General features: G+C 39.2%; 1 protein-coding gene across 1 annotated transcript in view; it reads right to left on the bottom strand.

The window, feature by feature from the left end:
* Nucleotides 1–15,056, bottom strand: part of COL25A1 (collagen type XXV alpha 1 chain) — a 519,499-nt gene that overhangs the window by 128,635 nt on the left and 375,808 nt on the right. The window contains exons 8-10 of the mRNA XM_088479454.1: nucleotides 7,873–7,932; nucleotides 4,612–4,728; nucleotides 2,793–2,828 (exon numbers count right to left, since the gene is read on the bottom strand). Coding sequence (XP_088335580.1) covers nucleotides 2,793–2,828; nucleotides 4,612–4,728; nucleotides 7,873–7,932 — 213 coding nt within the window. The remainder of the gene's footprint in view (nucleotides 1–2,792; nucleotides 2,829–4,611; nucleotides 4,729–7,872; nucleotides 7,933–15,056) is intronic.

Here is a 15,056-nt window from a genome sequence, read left to right as displayed (position 1 = left end):
TCAGAACGTCTACATATTCATTAATAATGTTGACATGGTTGTTGTGTCGACATCCGAAATGTGGGTTAGGGTTAGGCTGTGATTAGGGTTAGGATGGGGTTGGGGTTAGGGTAAAATAGTATTGTCGACATTCTCAAAGTCGAATATGTATAATGTTGAATGTGTCAGCATTATGGCAGTGTCGACATTGTGAATGTCTATTTGGCAAATGTCGACATCCTGAAAGTTGACATGGTACAGTATACCACACTCTTCTGCAGCTAATGCTATTGAGGCACAGAAGTAACAAGACTACTATAAAAGAAAGATAAAACTATATTATAACGAAAGAAAAAAGGACATTTAGGTTATCTGAAGCCTCAATTTACACCATATTTTAAAAATTATTCAGTTGGTCTCTATAAGCTTTAATTAATATCACACTTCCTCACGAGTTAAATAATAAATATGATTTCATCTGTGACCAGATAACATTTACACAAATCTACTGAAACCGAATCATATTGAGCTATCTATTACAGTATAAATGCGGACAGTATAAATGCGTAATAGACCATCATGTATTATATTGATGAGACAACTTCCTTGGCTGCGCTGAATCTTGATCTGACAATTTAGGAGTCATGGTGTGTTTAGATGAACAGAAAGAGGGTAAGAGGCTAAAGCCATTATAGAGTACTGTCACATAGCATGAAAAATGATAAGCTATTTCAAGAGGATGAAAGAAAATGCATTAGAGAAAAGCTTAGATGGGTGACATAAATTATCACTATGTTAGCCATAGAAAGGTACAGAATTATATTATTTTCCCTTGCCATACACAACCCTATTTTGGAGGAAACAGAACCGAAGTATAGAACTTTACTTTTAGGATATAAGACTCCTTTGTTACAGACTAATCACAAAGATGGGTATATAGGATTCCCATTACTAACAAGAACTTGTCTCATTGGTAATAATGGCAAATACTGCTGAATAAGTAAGCACAAATTGTGAAAAAATAAAATATAATTATTAAATAGTCAAGTTAATGAAAGTAAATACCGACTTGTACTGTTTTCATGTAATTCTCAGAACCATAAATTTGAATCTTAATAGTAATATCTATACCAGTTTTTTTCCCTGATACAAGTTCTAACTGATTGACAGCCCTGACTAATTAGTTATATATGGGGAATGGCAAAATATAGATTTCAACTTTTGCTAGTTTTATTGCTGAGTATTATTTTGCTTATAGATGCGCAGCTGAAAATTTGCTCTAATGAAATTCCGTTCTGCACTGTACTTGTTACTGTACTGACCATTCTGCACTGTACTTGTTACTGTACTGACCATTCTGCACTGTACTTGTTACTGTACTGACCATTCTGCACTGTACTTGTTACTGTGCTGACCATTCTGCACTGTACTTGTTACTGTACTGTCCATTCTGCACTGTACTTGTTACTGTACTGACCATTCTGCACTGTACTTGTTACTGTACTGTCCATTCTGCACTGTACTTGTTACTGTACTGACCATTCTGCACTGTACTTGTTACTGTACTGTCCATTCTGCACTGTACTTGTTACTGTACTGACCATTCTGCACTGTACTTGTTACTGTACTGTCCATTCTGCACTGTACTTGTTACTGTACTGACCATTCTGCACTGTACTTGTTACTGTACTGTCCATTCTGCACTGTACTTGTTACTGTACTGTCCATTCTGCACTGTACTTGTTACTGTACTGACCATTCTGCACTGTACTTGTTACTGTACTGTCCATTCTGCACTGTACTTGTTACTGTACTGACCATTCTGCACTGTACTTGTTACTGTACTGACCATTCTGCACTGTACTTGTTACTGTACTGTCCATTCTGCACTGTACTTGTTACTGTACTGACCATTCTGCACTGTACTTGTTACTGTACTGTCCATTCTGCACTGTACTTGTTACTGTACTGACCATTCTGCACTGTACTTGTTACTGTACTGTCCATTCTGCACTGTACTTGTTACTGTACTGTCCATTTTGCACTGTACTTGTTACTGTACTGACCATTCTGCACTGTACTTGTTACTGTACTGTCCATTCTGCACTGTACTTGTTACTGTACTGACCATTCTGCACTGTACTTGTTACTGTACTGACCATTCTGCACTGTACTTGTTACTGTACTGACCATTCTGCACTGTACTTGTTACTGTACTGACCATTCTGCACTGTACTTGTTATTTGTATTTTGCAGAACTTGGGATGACAATTGTAAATTCCTTCTGATCTGTGGTGTGGTTGGGTGTAGGACTGGGAGTTCCTGAGGGAGCAAATGATAAAGGGAATGCCATACAGAACATTTAAGGCCAGATTCCGTAAGAGACGTGTGGGATTCTGACCAACAACACCACAATACGAATTTAGCTAATTTCTAGTTTTACTGGAGTGAATTAAAGCACAGGTGGTGCTTTTTAGGGTTGGTTGCCACTAGTGTAGGGGCAGGATCATCTTTTTTTTGTTCCCCCTTCTTTTAAAATATTTTATCCATATGCTGGCAAGGCTAGGGTTCCACTTGGCATCAATACTGGGAAGTACCATGCTGTTGCTGATTTCGCTCTGATAATACTGACTTGCCCAGACAGGCTTGTATACACGTCTGATCTTGTTTCAACTTATTTAGAGTTAAGATTATGTTACAGACCCTACACCAATAATGAGACCAGAGTACTGCAGCGTTTGTAGCACGGCATAGGAATGCTCACTAAACAGCTACTAACCAGCTAAAACAACTTTAACAAATACAATACTTACAATAATGCCTTGTTCACCAGGTGCTCCCGGATCCCCCTTAAAGAGAAATAAAATAAATTAGGAACATGGCCATGAACAGAAGTTTATATGAAAGATGGAAAGTCAGAACAATTGGAGAAATTAATTTGCCATATCTTCTCAAATCTTAATTCTTAAACTCTAAAATGACCTTGACAAATGTCTAAGCAGTCTAGCATTCAGATCCACAAACTATGATGTATCCTTATGTCAGTAGTCATTAATAGCTATAAGGTATTGTCTATTTATAGAATAAGAGCAGGTTGTAAAACTGTATTATGTGAGACCAATGGGGAAAAAAGAACACTTTGAAAAAAATGTTGCCTCATACTGAGATCCAAACATGGCAGGAAGATCCGAGCCAAAACCGAACCGCTAATTTCTGTAATAAACGCAACATAATATTTAACATAATAAATTGTGCCAAAAAACGTGACCAAAATATGATTTAATCTAGAGGTTTGTTTGGAGGGTCACTCCAATTATAATCACATTCAGAAATATGCATCCAAAAATATGCATCACACTCACAACATTTAATTTCTGTGATAATTTGTGATTACGTTTTGATGATTTTGTAGATGATTTACTGCAATATTATAACATAGGTGGATATCCTAAATAGTCTCTGGTCTTACTAGCTCAAGAAAAATGGCTCCAATTGTAATGTTCACTTATACATGCACTACAACAATAGTACTTTATATGAGATCGATCTAAATATGTCATTTAATTGATACTATGCAAAAAGACTAGTTATACAGTATCTGCAGAAAAAAACAATATACTGAAGAAATTTAAGCAAAAACAGTCTGACATTTTCCTTGAGAACCTAAAAGTAAAATAAAGAGAACACAAAATACATGTCAAATTACAATAAAGGTGAAGGAATAGACTGGGGCAGTAGATGGACAGAAATGTAACTAACCATTAACCAAAAGAATTTACTCTTAAAACGTGAAATGGGAAAGAACATTTGGGTTATATATGAAAAAAGTGAGGGTAAATAAGCAAAAACAGTTGGATGAAAAGTAAAGATAGCAATGTTTTTAACATAATACAGTCGCTACTGCCGACATATTTTTAAATTACTATTTTACCAGCAGTATTACATAGATTAGCGGCGGACGCACCATCTCCCACTACTCGTACGGAGGTCACATGTCCCCGCTTACAATTTGTTTTATTTTGTTTACTACTTACCACCCTTGAGTACGGGCACAATGATACATAGTCTATCCTATTAATTGACATATACCAAACAGAATGTGGAAGACTTTTGTCAAAATCAATTAATTCGTTTTTGAGTTAACCCAGAACAAACAAACAAACAGACAAAGGGGTCTAGTTACGAAGCAGTGTTAGGAGAAAGAGTGAAAGGTGATAAGGTGCCAGCCAATCAGCTCCCAACTGTCATTTTTCAAACACAGCCTGTGAGATGGCAGTTAGGAGCTGATTGGCTGGCACATTATCACTTTTCACTCTGTCTTCTAACACTGCTTAGTAAATAGACCCCAAAGATTCTAAAAATGGCTAATTCAGCCTATAAAGCTATACGTCTAAGTTAAAATTTACAAAAAATTTTACAATTGTGAAGTTACAATTTTATTTATATGTATTGATATGTATGCCGGACAGTCCAACCTCAGCATTCAACAGTTAAAATTATTATTATTATTGTTATCCTGTAACTTGAAAATATAATGTTTACAAATATAATACAATAACAATTGTTTTCATACATTTTATTTTAATAACCATAATAATATTTTGTTTGTCTGTTGATAAGATGTAGACTTACTGGAACTCCAGATATTCCTCTTGGTCCATCTTTACCCGTGTCACCTGGTGGACCTCTGGGACCTGGTGGCCCAGGAGGTCCTGGCGGGCCTGGTGGCCCTGCCTGTCCTTGATCACCCTTAATAATAAGCAGATAGTTAGACACAAAAGACCAACAACATGATGCATTAGCGATTTAACATGTGTGCACTGTACATTGCTGCTACTGTGAATGAATGAATGAATGAATGCCTAAGGGGTGTACCATAATAAATTGAAGGTATTTTTCTAAAAAAAAAAGGAGAAAACTGATAATTTTATTTTAAAACAGAAAAATAAGAAATAATAATTTTTGATGCATTTTTTTAAATGTAGTATACCAATTAAATTACACCAAATAACTCTAATGTTATAAAACTCTTACATTGAAGCTATACATAACTATCTTTAGAAGTCTGACTTTAACATACAACTATTGATGTTTTATCATTTTCTAAAAATGCATCAGAGAAACCAAAATCTGGCCCCTCGATGGTTAAGTCTTTCGTTGTAATTCAAACACATTGCATAATAAATAAACAATAATGAGCAGAGCAATGCAACAACACAAGACTTAATTAGCATTAATAAACTTGAAGTGCTGATTATGTAAAATACCTTCAAAACTTGTAGCCTAATGTAAAATGGGGAAAATGTTCCCTGTATCCCAGTCATCTCATGTTTTTAGAGCATTTGAAGTACAGATATGGGATTACATATATATTTTTGTGATGCTTTTATGATCTGCTGTCATTGTTTAATCAACACCCATAGCCTAGAAATGCATAGTACAGTATATAGCATGCATTGTGCAAGAGTGCAATAGGATAGGTAAAGATTTCTGCAAAAGTCATAGAAGGAAAGAGGAAGCTGCAAAGTTTATCTGATGTAGAAAATTCTAACAAAATAAATAAAACACTTTAATTACAAATACATAGCTCTGTAATAATCAAGAGTTAACATTTTTCTTTAATATATTATATATCAGCTATAAGATCAGCCATAACATTAAAACCACTGACAGGTGAAGTGAATAACATTGATTATCTTGTTTGAACTGCACCTGCCAAGAGGTGAGATATATTAGGGAGCAAGCGAACACTCAGTTGATGTGTTGGAAGCAGGAAAAATGGGCAAGCGTAAGGATCTCAGCAACTTTGACTAGGGCCTAATTTTGATGCCTAGACGACTGCGTCAGATTATCCCAATAACGTCAGGTCTTGTGGGGTGTTGCCGGTATGCAGTGACTAGTACCTACCAAAATTGGTAATCCAGCACAGGGTCATTTGCCCAAGGCTCACTGACAGCGCCATAACTAAGGGTAGTGCAACCAGTGCCGTGGCACAGGGCACCGCAGGGCAGGGAGCGATGTTTGGGCCTGTCAATTTTTCTGTTTATTAACATTCTCACTTGTAGCTTCCTCTTCTTTTATCCCCAGCATCTCCTAGCCTCCCTTATCTCTTCCCTGGCCCTTCCCCATGAGGCCATGGCCCTTTTTCAGGTGCACTATCTTATGTCTCTATCTAAAAAATGGGGGGAGCGCCAATGCTCTCTCTGGCACAGAGCACCAAAAAGTCTAGGTACGGCTCTGCTCACTGATGTGTGTGGGTGTGAAGGCTACCCCATCTGGTTCAACATATTGCTGAAAAAGTTAATACTGGATAAGATAGAAAGGTGTCAAAACACACAGTGCATAGCTGCTTGATGAGAGTGCGCAGTCGCAGATGGGTCAGAGTGTCCATGCTGACCCCTGTCCACCACCGAAAGCACCTACAATGGGCACATGAGCATCAGCACTGGACCATGGAAGAAGGTAGCCTGGTCTGATAAAACACATTTTCTTTTAAATTTGTAGATGGCCGAGTGGGTGTGAATCGTCTACCTGAGGAAGAGCTGGCACCGGGATGCACTATGGGAAGAAGGAAAGCGGAGGCAGTGTGATACTCTGGGCAATGTTCTGTGAACCTTGGGTCCTGGCATTCATGTGGATGTTACTCTGATACGTACCATCTACCAAACATTGTTGCAAACCAAGTACACCCCTTCATCACATCGGTATTCACTGATGGCAGTGGCCTCTTCTAGCAGGATAATGCGCATTGCCACACTGCAAAAATTGCTCAGGAATGAGTTGAGGAACATGACAAAGAGTTCGAGGTGTTGACCTGGCCTCCACATTTCCCAAATCTCAATCCGATCAAGCATCTGTGGGATGTGCTGGAAACACAAGTCCAAGCCATGGAGGTCCCACCGTTTGGTGCCAGATACTACAGGGCACCTTCAGAGGTCTTATGGAGTTAATGCCTCAAGGGGTCAGAGCTGTTTTGCCATCACGAGGGGGATCTACACAATATTAGGCAGGTGGATTTAATATTATAGCTGATCGGTCTATATATATAATTTTTTTCATCTGTTTTTTGCATATATATTACATGTTGAAAAAAACACATATCTTCAGGCAACCATTAGGTAACCAAAACAGAAAATTCAATAATGTATATTTATAAAAAAACTTTTAATTGAAATGCAGACACCTAAAACCATTCAGCACTACCTTAATCAGGCGGCGTTTAATGAGCTGCTGATCAGCAGAAAGAAAGCCGTGATTGATCTTAGGAAACACCATCTGATCAGTGAGGTGAGGTCAAAGGTTGTAGTTCAGAGATGAGAAAGTTGGAGGACAGACATCAGAAGGCCCGTAGAAAGAAATAGAGATATAAGCATTAGATATAAAATAAACAGCAGAGTACATACTGACAGTTGGTTTTGTAGAGAACCCGTGCTTTGTTAAATAATGTCATATAAATATGTTTATATTACTGGTAAAACCTTACCTAAAAAAAAGCAACATAAAAGATACATTGCTAGTTAACAATAAGGCAGTCATTTACAGTGCCCCTCTTGTAATGTACCTTTTTAATGAGGCATTTTTAATGTGGTATGTAACGTATAACCATTAACGGATTCTGATGGCACGGATTCCCTGAACAAAGTGCCAGCAGTACTGTACATGCAGTCAGAGACTCCAGTCAGCATTAAGTGACACAATATACACAATTTTATCACCATGTTTTTATAGAAGAGTCCCATATTTTGCCTTTGTAGAAAAATTTTGGCTTGGAAACTCCAGTTGAAATGATTATTTTAAAATCCCATAAAATTGCATAATTTCTGCCTGTGAGCGTTGTGTTCATTAACTATGCTGCTGGACACCTGACTGGATATAAGCACCTTATCCACAAACCTTGACGGTGAGGATCTGATTACTATGGAGAGCAGCCATTGTGGGATAGCCTGGCAAACCCTGGGGACACAACATAACATAGCACCAAAACGAACCAACACAAATACGCCACAAAGACAATTTACAGTGGATTATGAACATACAAAGAGGTAGTGGTACATGGGTTACAACTGTGTGGTTAATGATAAAATACTAGGTAGATTACAGACACAGAAAATAACTACAGAAAAGTGCTGGGGTCATGGTTATAAACACATCAACAACAACAAAAAAGTGACAATTCTGGATTTATAATCCAATGCTCAGCCTTTTTATTAACCATAGCCCCAGGGCTCTCCCGAATATAACAGTATTTTAAATTATATTAACTTTATTGTTCTCTTGTGTCAGATTTTACATCAGCTTGCTGCTGCTGTGGGCTCTGATATAGAAATGTAGCACACATATTTTAACCATTTGGGATATACTACAAATTGAGACCATGAAGTGAACTTTTATTAGTGTAAATAACCACGGATTTTACCTGACTTCACTTTGTATCAAATAAGGTGTATATACTGTATTTCCACATATACCCCATCTCCCATTTTACAATGTACTGTCTATTTCACTTTCCATGTGTTTTGCTGTTGCTGCTGCTTTATAGCTGTGTAAATACATTAACTACCACTCTACCATCCACTGCATAACGGGCTTAAACTTCTGTCTACCAGTTGTGCAGTAGAGCTGGGCGACATACAGATACATCTATCCTCCATGCGCTACAAGACGTGTTACACATAACGCATGAGCGCCATGCGGCTCAGTAGCGCTGAGCGTCTTATTGTGCAACTTTGTCCCTTAAAATGCATCTTATGCCTATATTCTGTGTGGTACCGCAGTTATATATACATGCAAAATGCTACGTTACAGTGTCAGTGGCTGTGACACTGTAACGTAGCATTTCACATGCAGATACAGCACACAGAATACAGAAGTGCTGCATATCATTGTAATCAGCATAAGCTGCTTGTGTATCATATTCGCATCGCTTTTCGAATAAGATGTATTTTAAGGGGAAAAGTCACACAAAAAGAGTTTCAGTGCTACCGAGATGCACCATGTCATGGTGTGACTAATAGAGCTGTTTAATGCGCAAGGAGGCTAGATGTATGTGGACACATCAGTACGCATGCCCCTTGCTGGCAGTGATAGCTCCTTCAACTGAGGAAGGAGGAATGCATTGGAAACACTGGAGGATAATGAACAGAACAGAGATGGGGAAGAGAGGGAGAGATGGCAGGAAGAGAGAGATGGGAAAAAGCTTAAGATAGAAATGGGAGGAAGAGAAGGAGAGAGATGGGAGAAATAGTGGGAGAAAGAGAGAGATGGCAGGAAGAGGAGGAGACTGGGGAACAGCGAGATGGGAGGAAAAAGAGAAGAGAAAGGAAAAAAAAACTGTAACGCCAGTTACGATAGCTAGCGACCAGGCAAATGATGAGTACTATGGCGACAACACCTCATCAGTAGGGTAAAGCTAACCTGTCTCACGACGCTCTAAACCCAGCTCACGCTCCCTATTAGTGGGTGAGTCCACTCACAAGAGTGATACCAGACTATTGATCATCACATACAGCTATATAAAGCTAGAGCTTCATGCTAGAATATTTTATTACTGCAAGCACTATCACACTAGAGTTTATTCTGGAACAACTCGGTTTTGTATTGTAATTTTACTACATTTTCAGCACCGGTATAAGGTCCAATATTCCAAACATTTATGATATATGATATTGCTCCTTTTAGAAGAACAAAAATGTCTGTAATTTTTTCTACTGGGACAAATAAACTTTCTCTTTGCACATTAGATACCTGATTCAGAGGTGCACGCAGTCGCTGGCATAGTTGTGTCTTTAGCCGCAGCCACACTTTATGATAATGCTGTGATCGATGATCTTCCTACTGTTATGCCTACTGGCTTTGCATCATCAAAGCTTGCACCAGCCCTATGGCAGGTGCAATTTCTCCATCTGAATATGACTTCCTGAGTCTGCTCTACTGCATCTCAAGACGCAGTATCTGCCCGTGATATGCCCACGAATGCCTAACCACCCCCATTATCTCCTATGGACATCCACTGAAATACACGGCTCATGCATCCGAATTCACTCTGTCTAACAGCAGTAACCAACAGTACTACCAACATCGGTAAACTGTGTGAATATTGGCATTGCATGCAGTTACCGTGCTCCTCTGAATCGACCCTAAAAGTTCTACAAATAAATTAGATGCAGCAAGAATTATATATGAGGGCTGAATGAATAGTAATGAGACTGCCTCTGTTTTTCTGTCCCATAGGTAAATGTGGCAACACTATGCTGGTTATTGTGAAACTCATACATCGATTTCTCTGAACCTGCGGTTGGATTGCCGTGGTCTTTGTTTGCTCACAGCAAGTGGAAGATCTTCATATGTTTTATCATGGCGGCTGAGGAAGACGTGTCGGTGAGATTACGTCATAGCTGTGTGACTGAATTTTGTGTTAAACTTGGAAAAAGTGGAAATGAAACTCATGAAATGTTACGGCAAGCATACGGTGGAGAAACAATTAGCCGTGCTGCAGTATTTTGGTAGTGGAAGCACTTCAATACGTAGTGACTGACGAAGCGCGTTCTGGGAGACCATCCACCGTGGTTACAGATGTCAGAATTGCCAAAGCTGCCGAGATGTTGCAAAATGACAGAAGGTAACTTTACACTAACTTACGCTTCACTTAGCATCTCATACGAACGGGTTCAGCATATCGTGACAAAGGAACTGAAAGTGTGTAGCGTGTGTGCCAGGTGGGTACCCAGAAATTTCACAGAAGAGCAGACGTAACGACAAGTTGAATTGTGCAAGAACACCATTCGAATGTTGGAGAGGATACCCGATCAGTGAGATCTGTGAAGGCTTCTGTGTTGTAAAAAAAAAAGTAAACTGTAAATTTTTTTTTAAAAAAGACGTACGTCCTCTCCCCCACAAGCATAACCAGTTCCAGGCTCTGTAAAGCCTGTCCTGGTTATTAAAATTAAAATACAGGGGAAAAATGCGTGAAGAGTCCCCTGTATTTCAAGAACCAGCCCTGGGCTCTACTGAGCAGGTCCTGGCTGTTGAAATACAGGGGACAAAATGAGTAGGAATCCCCTATATTTTCCATAACTGAAGCAGGTCTTTTTTGTTTTGAGTTTTCAGACAGTAATAGTGTGTGAGTGAAACACATGCACTCTATTACATAGCCCGAGTTGTATGCTCACAATGGCAAAACATCTGAATGCGTGTTTTGCCATTGTGAGTTGCAGAGGTGGGAGAAACAAGCGAGTTTGCATGTTCTCAACTTCTCACACCCTACTACATAGGGTGAGTTCTGAAAATGTGCGAGTATAGCTCTATACTTGTACTTTTTTCAAAATTCACACCCAACTACATCTCGCCCCATATTTGGATTGTCAGTGCTTCAGTTCAGATACCATCCGGCTGTTGAAGAGGAAACTGCATTCAGGTAGAAATGTATCTTTAATATTCCTGTTACAGGTTGAGTCTCCCATATCCGAGATGCTCGGGACCGGGAGCATTTCGGATTTTGGATAATTTCGGTTAATAGAATACCTTGCAGGGGGGTCCAGGAGATGTCACAGGAGGCCTGGCGTGTGCAGCAGAGGGGTCCGGCAGGTGTCACAGGAGGCCTGGTGTGTGCTGCTGGGGTGTCCGGTGGATGTCGTGAGTGATCCGGCGGGTGTCGGGTGAAGTCCGGCAGGTGTCACGTGAGGCCCGGCATGTGCGGCGGGGGTAGGTCCTGCAATAGGGTACATCAGGTGCTGCGGGGGAGTCCAGCGGGTGTCACAAAGTGCCTGGCTTGCGCTGCAGTGGGGGGAGCGTGGCATATAGACCATGCCCACGCCGCTAATTATTGGTCATTGATCTGTGACGTCATGACGCCAGGTCACGTCATGACGTCACGGCTGCCAAAAAAAAACTTCGGTTTTTGGAATATTTCGGTTAATAGAATTACGGATATGGGAGACTCAACCTGTATACTTAAAGCTTTTATCTTACAATCAATACCTTAATAGGAAAACGACCTTTCACACATATTGTTAGGAGAGTATATTATTGTATTATATACTTTAACATATTTATTAGGGAGCGTTTGCTATCAAACCAATTAGCATTTATTTCAAACAGTGTAACCATCCCCAATTCCTCATCTGGTTTTGAAGGTCTGTACAGTATGTTAAAATATATTATTAAAGACAAGGGCTTGTACACTTCTATGCATGTAAAAACTTTGGTCTATAAGAAATTGTGAAATGTTGCTTATATTGTCAGAATTTCTGTTTAACTATATACCAGGGGCGTATCTATAATGGGTGCAGGGTGTGCGGGGAACACGGGCCCCTGGGTCCAGGGGACCTCGCACCACACACCCTGCACTAAATATATTACTTACCTCTCCATAGTCCCACGTCAGCACGGGGGTCTGGTGCTGTAAAACGACTGGAAAATGGCCACGGCGGCCATTTTCCCACCATTTGCGCATGTGCAGTACAGGCCCTGACTTTGAACTGTGCATACACTATAGACTCTGGGCACACTCTAGTGCCCAGAGTTTATAACTCTGGCGCTGGGCGTGCACAGCTCAGTGCCTGCCAGCTGCCGGGCGGAGAGGAGGGGGTCCGTGTCGGAGATGATGGTATGGTAGCCATCAACAATGGAACCATCAATGATTTCACCAACCAATGGTCATCCATGCTCTATTACTTACTGGGCAGGGTGATATTTAGAGGTGCAGGTGAAGCTAGTCTGCATTCCCTTTAAATTCGATATTAACTCTTGTTTCTTCACACTGGTAAAATAAATGGGAATCCTACATTTACCAAGCAACACCCTGATCTTCCCAGCTCCAACCACCAGGAGCAAAATGCAATATATATGCAGTAATTGCCATCTGACTGACTTAGCCATATGCTTACCCTTATAAACAGGCTAATAGATCACAAACACACTGCTTTATTGTATTTGTTGCTTGATCATTAGCTTGAGAAAGCCAAATGATTCCCTCTCTCAGAGTGGAGCAACCTAACAACCCTCTCACAAAACAGAAGTCTTTAGCACAGCAATTACATTCAATCACAGTGTCTCTCAACAGGGCTCTGACCTGTTCCCCAGGAAATGAGAGACTGACTACAGATACAGACACACCATTTATCAGCCTCCCACAGGTGGTCTGGAAATCAAGGCTTCTGCCTTCCAGACAGAAGTTAAAAACCTGGGGCGTATATATATCTCCCCTTGACAACCTTTCCAGTGTTATGTCACAACACACACACATATACTTATATAGGTTTGTAGCATTCATTGTTCAAGTTAATGTTAATATAATACTACATATAACAGTAATATTCTTAATAATATGTAATATACAGTACTGTACAATAGGACTTTTAAATACAGTAACACTAAATCAAAAGCTTTTTAAACCTCAGTTCCAACATCAAAATATTTGATCGCCCTGCCAATATGAATGAAATCTTTTTTTTTTTTAAATAAATATAAATTTTTACAAATTTGTTTTCCATTTGTACTGCTAAAAGAAGCAATCACAATGCAGTTGTAAATGACGAGGGGCAGTCAAATGTCTCTGTTTGCCAAAATGCCAACACTGTTGATTAAAATATGACATTAGACAGCTATTGAAAGCTTTACAGCAAGTTGAAGTTAGTTGCTAAATTTTTTGGATTTGCTCTGTTTCCTCTAAACTTTTCTTTTTCCTTTGTGTGCTGCCAATAAAGCCGCAGTGCGTAAGGTTATGTGCTCGCGAGAAGGCATGGCAACAAGAACTGCCACCTGCTGCTTCCTTTGCACTTCCTTAGGTTACAGCCAGCTGCTGCTATTACACATTGCATCACACAGGCCTTCAGCCAGAGCAATCCTGACATTGTGCGGCGAGCCGTTTCCAGCTCTGTGTCTCTAGCTCACAGCTATGCTGCAGTACTGTAGCTCACTTTATTCTTCTGTTAATGAATAAATTGAATATACTGTGACATATTGGCAGATCACTAATATTCTCCTTTTATATTATACAGAACTCCAGAGAGTCACAATTCAGACAAAGGCTTAAATGCCATGTGTCCTACAAATGCATATAATCAGTGATTTAAGGCATATGACATGAGCTATAGTGACAAACTGTTTATTTTTTGTATTATTTGCTCTTTTTTTTATAATAGTATCCTTTCATATTTAAAACCATGCAACTCACAGGGTGAAAGGTCAGTTCATGCACAGTTGGGAAGTTCAGTTCATACATAAATGAGATGTTTGGGGCCAGAGCACTACATCGGCTGGTCAAGGCAGGAATACACTTTTTCAATACTAGATGACAGTGGGTAATTCTATTAGTTACAGCAGATTAAAAATGAATTACATGCTATTTATTGTTAATTACAGAATGTGACCTTTGCTCTTAGAATGATTATATATGAGATACGTGTCACTTGTGGACAAGCGGCAAGTCTGCTTAATATTTATTACAGTGTATATTGGCAAAGAAACCACAACGGGAAGTGTAATCATAAATAGAGTATGATGTTCAGGAATGGAAGTACAATCGCAGTGCTTATGTATGAATGGCTCTGCAGTAGAGAGATTTTTAGCATATTAATACATGTGTATTATATTAGTTTAACAATGTATATGATGGTGGAAATAGTTCCAACCTTGATATACTGTACAGCACCTATTTATACTGCCATGGTATGTGTATTAGAAAGTACAGTGTAATTCTTTAAGGGAAATTATCTTCTAGATTTGTCTTCAGTATCAAAACTCTTTTTGTCAGATAATAAGAAAATCCTTTTTTTCATTCAACATATAAAGGATGATTTCATTTAAACATGTATCAAGTTATGGACTATAGCCATAATATGGAAGACCAATGTTTTCTGATTACAGACATTAGTTAAATAAGCTGTTCATCTACATTATCATGATGTTATTTTGCCAACTAGTAAAATGGTTTGTGAAAGTTTTGCACCCTAACACACTTGTTGTTTTCCAGTGTGAATGATCAGTAAGATACTTTTTGTCAGGAAGTAACAGCTCACTAGAGTTTCCCTACTACATGTGACCATATGTAGCATGATATTTGGGTGTGTGGTGGATGA

The sequence above is a fragment of the Taudactylus pleione genome, unplaced genomic scaffold, assembly GCF_031769625.1.
Source record: "Taudactylus pleione unplaced genomic scaffold, aTauple2 ptg000236l, whole genome shotgun sequence".
In the NCBI taxonomy this organism is placed as follows: Eukaryota; Metazoa; Chordata; class Amphibia; order Anura; family Myobatrachidae; genus Taudactylus; species Taudactylus pleione.
This window is presented reverse-complemented; position numbering and strand designations above follow the sequence as displayed.